Consider the following 13,416-nt stretch of genomic DNA (forward strand, 5'->3'; position numbering starts at 1 on the left):
TCCAAAGAACCGCCCCATTTAGTCGCCTCTTCCGACAAGCAGAGGGTACTAAGGACCTACTCGAACCCGAATAGCGGTCAGACAAATTAGTAAGATTGTACATGTATGGTATGGGTATTTTATATTAGAAAAAGTACCTAGCAGGGGCGGATTTAAGAATGGGGCGCAACCGACGCGCGCCCCCTAATTTTTTTCATATTTAAGATAAATCGTGGTATCTTGTTTAGAAAAATGTACTAAACTATGGTGGCATATTTCTGCCATCCAGATAATTTTTGTCAACATAAGATATCACGTCAGTCAAGATAATTATCTCGCCAAGTCAAGATAATATTCTGGTTTTCTCAACATAAGCCAAATTTTATCTCGTGTAGTCAAGATAAGTTATCTCATTTTGTTGCGATAACTATCTCGACATGACGAGATAACTTATCTTGTATCGTGATTAAAATTGTTGAATTGACAATTACTGCCTTTTCATAATTGCAGTCACGATAACTGTATAAATATAGATACATGTTTTCGGGTGTCTCTGTCATTTTCATATTGAAGCGATGAGGAACGGACAGTTTTCCATCACACGGTAATTATTTATTCATATTCTTATTTAATCTATATATTTTACCAAATTAACCTTTTAACAAGACCCACGGGATTTGGCAGTTGCATTATAGATTATTATATTTAGACTTATTGTAATGCAATGCTTGTACAATTTACAAGTGTACAGATTTAAGGGGGTGGGGGTGGCAGAAAAAAATCCTTATCAGATTGAATGTATAAAAAGGAATTTGGTAACATAATGTTATTATAATTGAAATTGTAATATTAACAATTTTATGATTATTTTCACTTAAAAGTGGAGAAGTTACATGCATAAAAAAATGTTTTAAAGATGTGCATGCTTGCTTTATTTAAAAAAAACAATGCAAGAAAAAATATTTTATCAAGAAAATCGTCATTTTCAGGGGAACAATTTTTATCTTACAAAGATAATAATAAGAATTGATATAAATAAGGCTAAAAGCATCATTTGAGTTTCAAAACGTTCTCCTTGATGTTCACATGGTTAGAACACTCAACACACCCTTGTGTAAATAAAACACATGCAGATATATGCGATACCCTGCCATATCCTAGTGTTTCCAGTACCAGACACATGCATTCTTAGTAGCCACCCACCCCCTTTCCCCATCACGCAAAAACTTTTTGAGAAATCGATCTATTCTCTTTAAAAGTTTTTGTTTACTGTCCTCTTTTGTCAATGTAATTATTGGTACTTGCAAAATATAATACACCGGTATCATTCCTCATTATCAGTAATGCTAAATTAAGCTAATTTTTTTTTTCATGCAGTTAAAAAGGAAATCAAAGCAATGGGAGATAATTACATTGGGACCTTGATCCACAACGTGCAACTGCGTCAGATGGTAACAAGGGATGATCTCATTGCCCTTTACTATCACGCTGGCTATTCTGTTAATGAAATCATTGGATTCCTTGCATGTCATCATGATTGTGCAATAAGTGAAAGGCAAGTACACTGTATACTAAGAAGACTGAACATACAGAGACGCAACAACGAGTCATCATTACAAGACATAGTCAGAGCAATTATTTTTGAACTAGATGGCAGTGGAGGTAACATTGGATATAGAACTATGAAAAGACGATTATTGACAAATCATGGTCTCCTTGCCACAGGAGAAACTGTCAGACTGGCTCTTACAGTGTTTGATGCAGAGGGTGTGCTTGCTCGTAGCAGACATGTTTTTCGTCGTAGACGTTACATTAGCAAAGGTCCTAATTTTTCAATTCATATAGATGGATGGGACAAACTTAAACCCTTTGGAATATCAATACACGCTGGCATTGATGGATATTCTCGTCGCATACTTTGGCTAAACGCATGTAGTTCAAACAAAAAACCGGAATATATAGCACATTTCTATCTGAAATATGTTCGAGAAATCAATGGGATGCCATGTGTCATTTATGGAGACAGGGGGACAGAAAACTCAATTGTTAGGGACATACAGTATGCACTTCGCTGGCACCATATGGATCCATTCCAAGGATTATCAAGTTTTATATATGGATCATCAACAAGGAACACTCGCATAGAAAGATTCTGGAGAAACCTCAGAAGCATGTGCGGACAATTCTGGATGGACGTTTTTAAAGAAATGGCAGACCATGGAATTTTGGATACTTCAGATAACATTCACCTTGAATGCATGAGATTTTGTTTTATGTCTTTGATCAATAAAGAACTGGATAGTACTATCCAGCAATGGAATGAACATAGAATTAGACGAAGCAAAAACTCAGATGGACCTTTTGGCAAACCAGATGTCTTATATTTCCAACCAGAGGTCTATGCTACAAAGGATTTCCGATTTGATTTGCCTGGAAATATAGATCAAATTGAAAGGGAATATAGCCTTGTTCCACCCATGAACGGAGTTTCAAATGAATTTCAAGAACTAGCTGATGTCCTCATTCAAAAACACAGACTTCAGTTCCCACCTAGAACAAAGGATCAAGCCTTGGAATTATTTTGCAATATTATCACTGCTATTGACTCAATTTAACTTTTTGTTGTATTTGTCGAAGGAAGGGACATATAAAAATAGAGATGGAAAATTTCATATAAATCGTTGAATACACTCTGTAAATAACGGAATAAAACAACTTATTTACCAAATTTACAAACTTCTTTATTGCTCTTTTTTATTATCAACTAGTAAAGATATTTAATGAGCACAATCATTCACTTATTAAAAATTACCTAGACCAGATATATAATTGTAGTATTATATTCCAAGAATTCAATAAAGGAGATCCTTGGTTGCATTTTAGATATACATGTACATGTATAATTGAAGGTATTGAAAATAAGGGAGTTTCATACATGTTTATTGAATCATATATATTGTCCTTAATATCAGTTGGTATGTATTCAAAATTTACAAACTGTAATGACCTTTCCTGGATTTGATCATGTGACCAAATGACCAATACATGTATTCAAATGAAACATCCACATGGGGAAAGCTGTCAATGTGACAGCAAACCAGGTTTCTTTTGTGTGAACAGTACTGAGATTTCTCACATGAAGTATAAAAACGTTCTTATCTGAAAACTGTAGGAGGTAACACCCCCCATCAAAATCAATTAGTACATTTTGCATAAAAATGACTAAGTTCAACAACTGGTATTTCCCCTATAAATGATCAGAAATCAAAATCCAAGTAATGCGCACATCTCTGTTAAGTGTACAATTGATATGCAAAAGAAAAAAAGTTCCAATCTTGAAAACTGTAGGAGTTGTCCAGAAAAATCAGGTACCCTACATGCAATATTTAGCCAAAAAAATGGCCAAGTTCAAAAGCTGGTATTTTTCTTATAAATAATCAAAAATTAAAATCCAAGTAATATGCACATCTCCAATATGTGTACAATGGATCTGCAAAATTAAAGTTCCCATCTTGAAAACTGTAAGAGTTGTCTGGACAAAATATTTACCCTTTTGGCAGCTGCCCATCCGCCATTTTCACCTTTTCTTACGGAAAACTCAGCTAAAAATGATACCTTTTTCCATTAAGCGGCCTCGACCAAGGAAACCATTTCATGAAATATATGATAGTGTCCTTTTGACATCATCATGTAAACTTACTGACTTTTAAAGTTATATCTATAAATATATAAATCATTACAAACGGCCAGACAGATCCAAAGTTCAAATTATCATCTTCATGAAAAACTGAAAAAGTGCACAATTACATGTATAGTTTTCTTTGCAAAGCTTTAAAAGATTATGAGAGACAAAAAATTAAAAAGATATTTGCTTCTATTTTTATTTCAAGCATTTAAAAGTAACATGCATGAACAAATTATTCATGCCTTTGTAAATGAAAAAAAGGTTCTAAAATAAAAAAAAAAATCCCTGCACAATAAGGATTTTCCCTTATATAATGAAAATGAATATCTAACTTCTGTGAAATTATGACATTGTCTTCTTTCTAGTTTGGTCCAAAATTCTGCATTTTTTCACTATCACTTCTGAAGAATAAAACATGACATAAAACTTAGCAATATGATAGAAATGGTTGCTAATATTAATTGTTGAACAAATTTTAGACTACCTGTAACACAAGACCTATATATGTATATATATTAAACAAAAAATTACAATGAAAAATGCATGTAAGAGAATTTGGTAAAATGCTCATTCTTAAATTATTTAGAAAAATAGCAAACTTCAACACAAATGTATATCTTAATTAAAAAATCACTTTTAATATGCTGTACCTTCATACATTTAAATAAAAAACAGACTTGCAAAATTCTAATATGTACAAACAAATTTCTTGTTTATCATATCCCTGAAATAAAAAAAAAATCTTGAGATAAAAAAAAACCAGTTCAGTAAACACTGCCAAATATTCCACATTTTGACGTCTGGTTGTCGTAAACATTAAAAGTTATATCATGCATTGTTTGCTGCAAAATAGATTTAATACATATACGTAATACTGTTACATAAATCTCTTAAAAATTGAAATCTGAAATCTTTTTGTGCCTCTAAAAAATTGAACAAAAATTGTTCTTTCACACTATACACAATGCTTTTTGAGCACCAACTATGAGTAAAAAAAAAAATAAAGAAATTATCCACTAGCCCAAATTTTTACCCTTTTACATATACTTCACAGTTTGTGTTGTACATGCAGTTTCTAAAGTGTTTAACTTTTTAAAAAAATCCTGTATTAACCCTACATAAAACAAATTGCTCCCTACTGTGACCAAAAACTAAATCCCCTATTAGGGCCACCATCTGAATAAACTTCTCAATATTGCAAGGATGCTTTAGTATTAAGGATGATACTCAAAAATTGTGAAACAATGTGTACAGGTTCTATGATTGCTAAAACACATTTTCATAACAAAGTTTTCATATCAAACCAGCCTTAATTTTTGCATTTTCCTCAAATATATGCTAGCTGGATTGAAATTAATTTAATACAAAACCATGAAAAAATTCAAATCCCCTCCAAAATGAATATAAATTACTTCAATTTTACCATTGAGAAAAATATTTTGAATCCGAAAACAATAAGATATAAGAAAGTATCACGAAATACTTCTTTCCCCCAATTTAGGGTATCCTTTGATCTTAGATATTTTGTTAATTTACTGTTCCAAAAAAAGTGTTTCAAAATTATTTTATATTATGCAGCATTTAAAAAAAATTTAATGTGTCTCTGTGATAACTACTGGTGCAATTAATATATAACATATTATATGCTTCAAATAAATTTATGATTTTTGGCTCAGTGGCTCCAAGAGAAAAACAGATAACAAAATGAATATCTCCTTATGCAAGGGAATTGGACTTTGAATTGAAGACTCTTATAACCCTCTACTAGAAGATGATTTGAGGCATATTTTGTTGGTTTTGGCCCAAGGACTATACAGAAGTTTAAATGTGAAAAATTGGTATACAGATCGACAGACAGACAGCCTGTCGAAAATATTAGTAGACAGTTGATATCAGAAAGAGCTTTACACTCAGGTGACTGAAACACAGTACAAATAACAGCTCGCTATTTGGCACAAGAAGAACTGTCTAACCAGTAGAGTAGAAACGTTAACAGTTTATATCCTTGTTAATTCTTCACTTTCCAAAAATATGCATTGTTTGATGCAATATAGGAGGGAAGCAACTGAAGTGTATGTTATTTTAATAATACAGCCGAGACACTGTAGTAAATTCCTGTCTGCAGATGTGACAGAGGGATCCACGCTCTGTTAGCTCTGTGGCACATACAAAACAGAGAATGTGGCCACAATTCAAAAATGAATCTGAAAATCTGTCTGAACATATTGTACAGGTAGGAATCCTTGGCATCCTTACAGTCTGAAATACAAAGGAAACATTATCAATAAATATTGTAACAGAGTTAAATTAAGTGGCTATGTATTGTATATATAGTGAGGCCACACTCCCAAGAGCACTAGCTAGTGGGTTAACCCTTTCGCTCAGTCGGTAGAGCGTTGGCTTTTAAATCCGAGGGTTGTAGGTTCCAGCCATAGATGATAGTGTTCCGGCTATTCGGTCATAATATGATTAATATCTTTTTCAATCATTCCAAGCTTTCTGATTGGATAGAACCAGGTACATGTAGATCACACGAATAATTATAAATTACCATGAGTTCTTTAAATAGTTCAATACACAAGAGATCCTAAGGGTTTTAAGAGGCATCCTTGCCCATTCTTACCATGCACCTAGTTTATCTGCTAAATATACAGGGATAGAGGAAATTTTTATAGAATTTATGCATTTTAACTTTATGATCATTAGAGTCCTGCCTTAACTCTAGAACCCCTGGCCTTGAATTTCACATTTTTTTGTAGAGAGCTCAATGCAAATTTATTACAATCATGATAATAGTTCAACTGCTTGATGTTAAGGAGTGAATACTAGGAAGATTTTTCAAAACTTGCATTCATTTGATGGTTTAACAGTCTTCACAAAAAACTTTGTGAAGCACAGGCCCTTCGGGCCTCCCAGTATAATAATATTGCAAGCCCGAACAATATTTTAATGGCCCAAAATGTTTTTTTCTAATTTGACCACTTGTTATTTGCAAGGTACAAGCATGTTCTACAGTAGGAAAATACATATCATAGTTAAAGAACAACTGAGATTATTTTATCTTATTTTATTTTTCAACAGATGACATCAGAAGCTCATGTTCTACTGTGTTTTGTATACACCACGTACAAAACATTGTTTTCTCCCAAATTAAATCTCAGCAAAGGCCCACCCTCAGTCCAATGGGGCTTAACTTTTCGATTTCTTTTTCTCCTTGTACTACTGGTTTTTTTATTTATTTATTTGGATCTGATGGTTGTGATTGCGAAATACGCTTGTGAGGTTTGGAATTTCACTGACGAGCCCCCTCCCTACACGGGTTGAATATTATTTTACGTCCCTCTTGAAAATATTTCACTCATATGGAGACGTCACCACTGCCGGTGAAGGGCTACATAATGTAGACCTATGCTCGGCGCTTATGGCCATCGAGCAGGAAGGGATCTTTATCGTGCCACACCTGCTGTAACACGGGACCTCAGTTTTTGCCGTCTCATCCGAAGGACCGCCCCTATTAGTCGCCTCTTACGACAAGCAAGGGGGTACTGAGGACCTATTCTAACCCGAAACCCCACAGTAATCCCAACACGGACATTGAAAGTTAATGTAAATATATAGTATGTGCATGTATTTTTTATATATGCACATACTATATATTTACATTAATTTCCAGTGCCTGTGCCTCCCTATACTTCATAAAAGGCAGGATGGTTGATAATTTTTCGATGCGAAATTTCATTGCTACATGTAAGTCATGACAAAGTCTGAGTCAATCTCACGCTATATTTGTAATATATACAAAACATACAATAAAACATTTACAGGCCCTCCGGACTCCTGGGTTAAATATTTTTAGAAGCCCGATCCCGATTTTACTGGCCACGGGCATCGGGCCACCGGTTAACGTCGAAGACTGGTTTAAGCCCCATAGTCAGGCCCCAAGGGGCAGGGACCATGAAATTCATAAATTTTGTTCCCTTTCACTCAAAGATGGTATATGTCAAATGAATTGAAATTGATTCAGCAGTTTCAGAGAAGAAGCTGAAAATGTTCAATTTATGTTAATGGATGACATATGAAAAAGACAACAGACAAAAACAGATAGTGATAGGTCACCTGAGTCACTCAGGTAACCTAACAACAAGAGTGAAAGAGAGGGACCACCTTTTGAACAAACTTAAATCTTCACAATATGTAAATGTTGTTACATCATGGGAACACTTAACAATGTGTTACGTCAATGAAGTTTTCGCTCTATATCTAAAGGAAGTCCGTAAGTTATTTGAAAAAAATAAAACTTTGGGGGAAAAACTGGGTTACACAAAATGATAAAAAACAAAAAATGTTTGTAAAACATAAATGCCCCCGATGGTGCAAAATTGAAAAGGGTTATACATATGCATCATTTAATTGATAGTAGTACATGCATCACCAAATCAAAATATTGAGCAGACAATATCTTCCTATGTCAAGAGTGGATTGACCATGTGACCTAAAATCAATAGGGGTCATATACTCATTACATGTATATGTGCTGTACCAGTGTACCAAGTTTGGTGTTAATCAAGCAATTAATTCTTGAATTATAGGAAACAATATATTACTATGTCCAGTTTAACCCTTGACCTTTGACCATGTGACCTCAAAATCAATAGGAGTCATCTTCTCCTTAGGATGTACGAAGTTTGATGTCTGTCAAACAGAGGGTTCTCAAGATATTGAGCGGACAGTATATTCCTATGTCCAGAGTCGATTGACCCTTGACCTTTGACCTGAAAAACAATAGGGATCCTCTTCTACTCATAACCAACCCACATATGAAATATCATTACCATCAAGTGAATGGTTCTTAAGATATTGAGTGGACAACATGTGGTCTACTGACTGACAGGTGCAAAGCAATATGCCCCTCTTCTTTGAAGGGGGCATAAATATTACATGTACATATGATCAGGTGACAAGTGCCTGAGGTAATGCTAGTTACGCACGGGTAATCAACACCCACAACCTTTGTGTTTTGATCAAACAACTATCATTGCCTATTTACACAGCTGTTTAACTATCAATACAGGATCATTATCTCTGGTAATTAGAATGTTAGGAAAACGTGGTAAATAAAATATATAAACAAAAACATAAATAAGTTCAACTCATAATTACTGAGTGACAACATAAAATATATCTACGTGGTAGCCTGAACACATTAACCCAACCCCCCAAAATAAGGAAAGAAAAAAAGCCTGATTTAATTCAAAACTTATTCACTGTTTCTTGAATTCAGATTTATCAACACCATGAATATAGTGAATAATTACACCGCAAGGTATTTTCCCCCTATACAGTATATTACCAGTTATGCTTCATATGCAGGGTCACAGGTGAAAAACAGGCTATCAGAAAAGGTTTCCTAAGATTTCAGTGAGTTTAAATGTGATTAAAAGTGTATGAGTAACTCATAATAAAGATACAAGGTAAATATTTTTTCGTGATTGAACACTTACTACAGGTGAAATATTCAAGTTAGGGTTTGTCTCCAAGATCTGGTTTGTGGCATTGGTGCTGCTATCTGTCCCTGCAGCATGAGCACTGCTACCTGTTCCTATGGGAATAGCATTGCTTTCTGTCCCTATGGAAATGGCACTGTTATCTGTCCCTGTGGAAATAGTACTGCTATCTGTCCCTGTGGAAATAGTACTACTACCTGTTCCTATGGGAATAGCATTGCTTTCTGTCCCTATGGAAATGGCACCATTATCTGTCCCTGTGGAAATAGCACTGCTATCTGTCCCTGTGGAAATAGCACCGTTATCTGTCCCTGTGGAAATAGCACCGTTATCTGTCCCTGTGGAAATAGCACTGCTATCTGTGGTACTGGTCTGGTCCATATGGTCTGTCTCTAATGACTGTGGAGAACTTTGGGTGATGTACACCAGGTATGGGAGGTCAAAATCATCAGAAGAGTCCCCAGATAATAGTTCAAAAAGGGAAGGTAGCTGTAAGTAAATTACAATGATGAGTGTATATGTAGATAGATATATATAAAATAGTATTTTAATATTAAAAAAAAAATCCACATATTAAGCTAATATTTTCTGCATTACAAGTGTTCTTTCATATGTCTGTACATGTATAATGACTTATTTGAAATGAAAGATAAGTTTCAGGCAGGCAAGACATTGACATCCCCCCCCCGCAGTCAAGTATCTCACCATGGACCTTTAGCATGCTAGAGATACCCTTTGTTTACATCAGATAAATATAGAAAAGAATATTTTGTCTGATTTTTAATACATCACACACTCAGAAACAGTGTATAATAAAATTTCAGGGAGTCATATGATCTGTTTTTAGCCAATAAAGATTCTATAAATTCTTCTGAAGCAGAATAATTATCTAACTGGAGTCATATTGTGGCCCCATCCAGACCTAGGGACAACAAGAGGTACTGTGAGCAATGCTCACTAAGAATACCCCCCGCTTAACCCAATCTCCCAAAGGGTGTTGGTAATAGGTATAAACTACCTCTTTTCTGAGTGTAAAAAACAAATGGCATGACAAACCTTGGGTATTCTCGTTTGTAGGGAGAAATGGATTATCTAGGAACACAGCATCTCCATGCGATGAAAAAAGCCGTTAAAGAATTTTAATGGAAACCATATTGCTACTTCGATGTCCAGTGCACGTGACCTTTGACCTTTTGACCCCAAAATCGATAGGGAACATCTTCATCCCATGGGTAGTCCATATGTATGATATGGTGACTAGGTGGAAAGGATTACGCTTTAGAGCCCGAAAACCATTTGCTACTTCAATGTCCAGTGCGCTTGACCTTTGACCTTTTGACCCCAAAATCGATAGGGAACATCTTCATCCCATGGGTAGTCCATATATATGATATGGTGACGGTAGGTGGAAAGGATAATGCTTTAGAGCCCGGAAACCATTGCGTCTACAGACAGACGGACGGACAGACGGACAACCCAATTCCAGTATACCCCCCCCCACAACTTGTTGCGGGGGGTATAACAATTTAAGCAAACTGGAATCTACACTATATAAAATGCTTTCACATAAGCATGTGATTTCTCATTGTGTTTTTGCAAGGGGCATGGACCTTAAAAGCACTTCATCCAAGGCTGCTTTGAGCCCAGTTTATTGGAGAAGGTCCAGTGGTTCCAAAAAAGATGAATTTGTAAAAAAAAAAAATTACAAACAGACAGCTAGCAGTCATTGGATAACAGGAGATCAGAAAATAGCCTGCACTTGAGCCTTCAGCTCAGATTCCCTTATACAGTGTAATTCTCTTTATAAATAAGGGATTTATACTATGACCTTGGGGCCAAATATTAACAAATTTGATTCAATACTATATCAGCCTGTTATACATATTATAATACATACATGTATATATAAACCTATGTGAAATCCTTGGACTAGTTCTTAATGTGGCTCCATTCTGAACCCAGGAACCAACATCTGAAATCATTTGCAGACTTCATAATGATAGCAATAAGACTTGTCTGCAGTTCACTTGATTTTGACCCAGTGGTTCTGGAGAAAGGTTTACAGACAGATGATAAAAAACATGCAATAAAAAATATCTGGAGCTTTCAGCTCACACATCTTCTAAATTCTTTTAAAAATGACAAACCTCCTCTTCAGTTTTTTTCTTTGTCATCAGATATATTCTTGGTTTGTTTGAAAGGCAGGATGTTTCTGTATATTGTTGCAAACTGAAGCCATCTTCCTTTATCAAATCTTGGATGAAATTTCCAAGGACACAAGAAAATTTGTCAATCCTTCCTTTGGGTGATTTCCCTGTTTAGATATTGGAAATGAAAATTTACAATTATCCCCTTTATAATCAAAATGAAAATCAAATTTAAAACTACAGAAGCCTCCCCCTAAAAAACACCTTTTTTTCAAAGCATATATACATGTATTGTCTTTATTTCATCCTTTTAATGAAGTTGTAATGCCTAAGGGTTTTTTAAAGACAAAGTATGTGTATGACATTGTTGAACTTGGACTTTGAAATTATAAGTTTTGAACTTTGGAAATTAAAATAGGTAAGACAAAGGTTAAAAGCATGTATCTTGTCTCAATATCCCAGCTCCTTCTTTTTTCCAAGTATAGCTTTATGAATCATACATGTAATGGTTTTCAGGATATGATATTTGTCTTGTATAGGTATTATTCTCATCTTTGATCGAATTACTAAATTTAGGTCAATATCAAAACTTTGGTTATAGATGCACCTTGGCTTTACCTGATCTTCCTTCCTTAATTCCAATTTAATCGAAGACACCATGTCTAAAGATTCTTAGAATTAATTATATTCATAATTTCATGATACTTACAGATTTGATTATGTTATCTTGCAACAGTTCAAAGGTTTAAAAAAAATGACCAAGCACTCTTTGCTTTACAAGTTCTCAAAATATTGTTATATTTTTGTTTTTCTAAAATTTGATGTTTTGACCTTGCAAAAGGATCAAGGGTCTTTGATATTTGATCAGGTGTACTTGTGCTATATGGTTTCCTTCAATGTTTCAAGTTAGGACACAGGAACATTTACACATTACTATTGGTAATACAGTATCTCTCCCCTTTTGAAGGGAAGAATTTATTCTTGAAAATTATCCAAGTTAATACATCTGTGAATTTTGATTACATACTGAAAAATAATGAATATATCAAAGCTCATCTAAAATATAAGATTTAATGCTTATTTATAGGCCAAAAATAATAATATGTTTGTTTCAGGTCGCCTCTGATTTTAAAAAGGGTCGATGGGTAGGTTTTTTATTTTTTTTTTTTAATATTTAAAAAAAATAAATAAATAGGTACCTTCGAATCAATGAAAATTTGATAGTTAAAGTTGTTATACAATGTGTTTAATAGATAAAAAATTGGTTCAGAGCACTATGTTTAATTGACAAAATATACAGTATGTGATTTGTGACTGAGTTTTGATATACATATTATATATATATATATATATATATATATATATATATATATATATATATATATATCTGATTTCTACATTAGGTAGACCATCCTATAAAATCTGGCTTAAGGGGACAATATACATTTCTCTAATCCTTGCACATTTCAAGAAACAAATAGCATTTCTTTTAGTAAAAGAGTATCAAATTTGCCCTTGTGCCAATGAATTCCACATAACGGTGAGCATAAAAAATATACAAAAAAATCGGTCTCCCTAAAAATGTGTAATCCTTACGTATTCTTTAGGGAGACCAGTATATATAATTTGCAATATATGGCTTAAGTGGACCTTATATATAATTTGCAATATATGGCTTAAGTGGACCTTCATTTGTAATCTTTCTGCATAGTTTAGGGAGACCAATATATATTTTTGTGATTTAAGTTGACCATTGTTTCCTTGCAGTTTTTACCATTTCAGTTTAACACAGAGACAGAACGAATGGTTATGTGCTTAATTTTCACAGTTGCATCATATATAATGTAAACTAGATCTTGTTTTTAGTAGAAACAAATGTCTCCCTTGTTCCCCAAATTAATATTATACAGATTCAGAATATTTCTACTGTAACATTTACAAAAATGTTTGGATTATCATATATCCTGATGATAGGCACATCTCCAAGTGGTAATGAAACAACATACAAAGATTCAAGGTTAAGTGATGAGCCATGTAGGAGAAGTTTTGCAATCTCCACCCCTCTTACAACAATTATATAATGTCCAAAAATAACTGGATC

General features: G+C 34.0%; 2 protein-coding genes across 2 annotated transcripts; one reads left to right on the top strand and one right to left on the bottom strand.

The window, feature by feature from the left end:
• The first annotated feature begins 523 nt into the window (after positions 1-523).
• LOC130052806 (uncharacterized) lies at positions 524-2,657 on the top strand. The gene is made up of 2 exons (XM_056158847.1): positions 524-583; positions 1,357-2,657. Exon 2 carries the CDS (start codon positions 1,377-1,379, stop codon positions 2,592-2,594), a length of 1,218 nt encoding a protein of 405 aa, XP_056014822.1. The 5' UTR covers positions 524-583; positions 1,357-1,376; the 3' UTR covers positions 2,595-2,657.
• Positions 2,658-5,746: 3,089 nt separating this feature from the next.
• Positions 5,747-11,975, bottom strand: LOC130053641 (dentin sialophosphoprotein-like). Its single transcript, XM_056161011.1, has 3 exons — positions 11,934-11,975; positions 9,166-9,657; positions 5,747-5,923 (listed from the first exon to the last, which is right to left on the bottom strand). Exons 1-3 carry the CDS (start codon positions 11,973-11,975, stop codon positions 5,747-5,749), a joined length of 711 nt encoding a protein of 236 aa, XP_056016986.1.
• Positions 11,976-13,416: the final 1,441 nt, after the last annotated feature.

This window comes from Ostrea edulis, chromosome 3, assembly GCF_947568905.1.
Source record: "Ostrea edulis chromosome 3, xbOstEdul1.1, whole genome shotgun sequence".
NCBI lineage: Eukaryota > Metazoa > Mollusca > Bivalvia > Ostreida > Ostreidae > Ostrea > Ostrea edulis.

Excerpts from the sequence above, each read along its gene's own strand:
- LOC130052806 (XM_056158847.1), top strand. The coding sequence starts at position 1,377 with ATGGGAGATAATTACATTGGGACCTTGATCCACAACGTGCAACTGCGT.
- LOC130053641 (XM_056161011.1), bottom strand. The coding sequence starts at position 11,975 with ATGGTGTCTTCGATTAAATTGGAATTAAGGAAGGAAGATCAG. Across the intron at positions 9,658-11,933 it reads AATTAAGGAAGGAAGATCAG|CTACCTTCCCTTTTTGAACT; the intron begins GTAAAGCCAAGG and ends ATTTACTTACAG. Across the intron at positions 5,924-9,165 it reads ACTTGAATATTTCACCTGTA|ACTGTAAGGATGCCAAGGAT; the intron begins GTAAGTGTTCAA and ends TTTGTATTTCAG.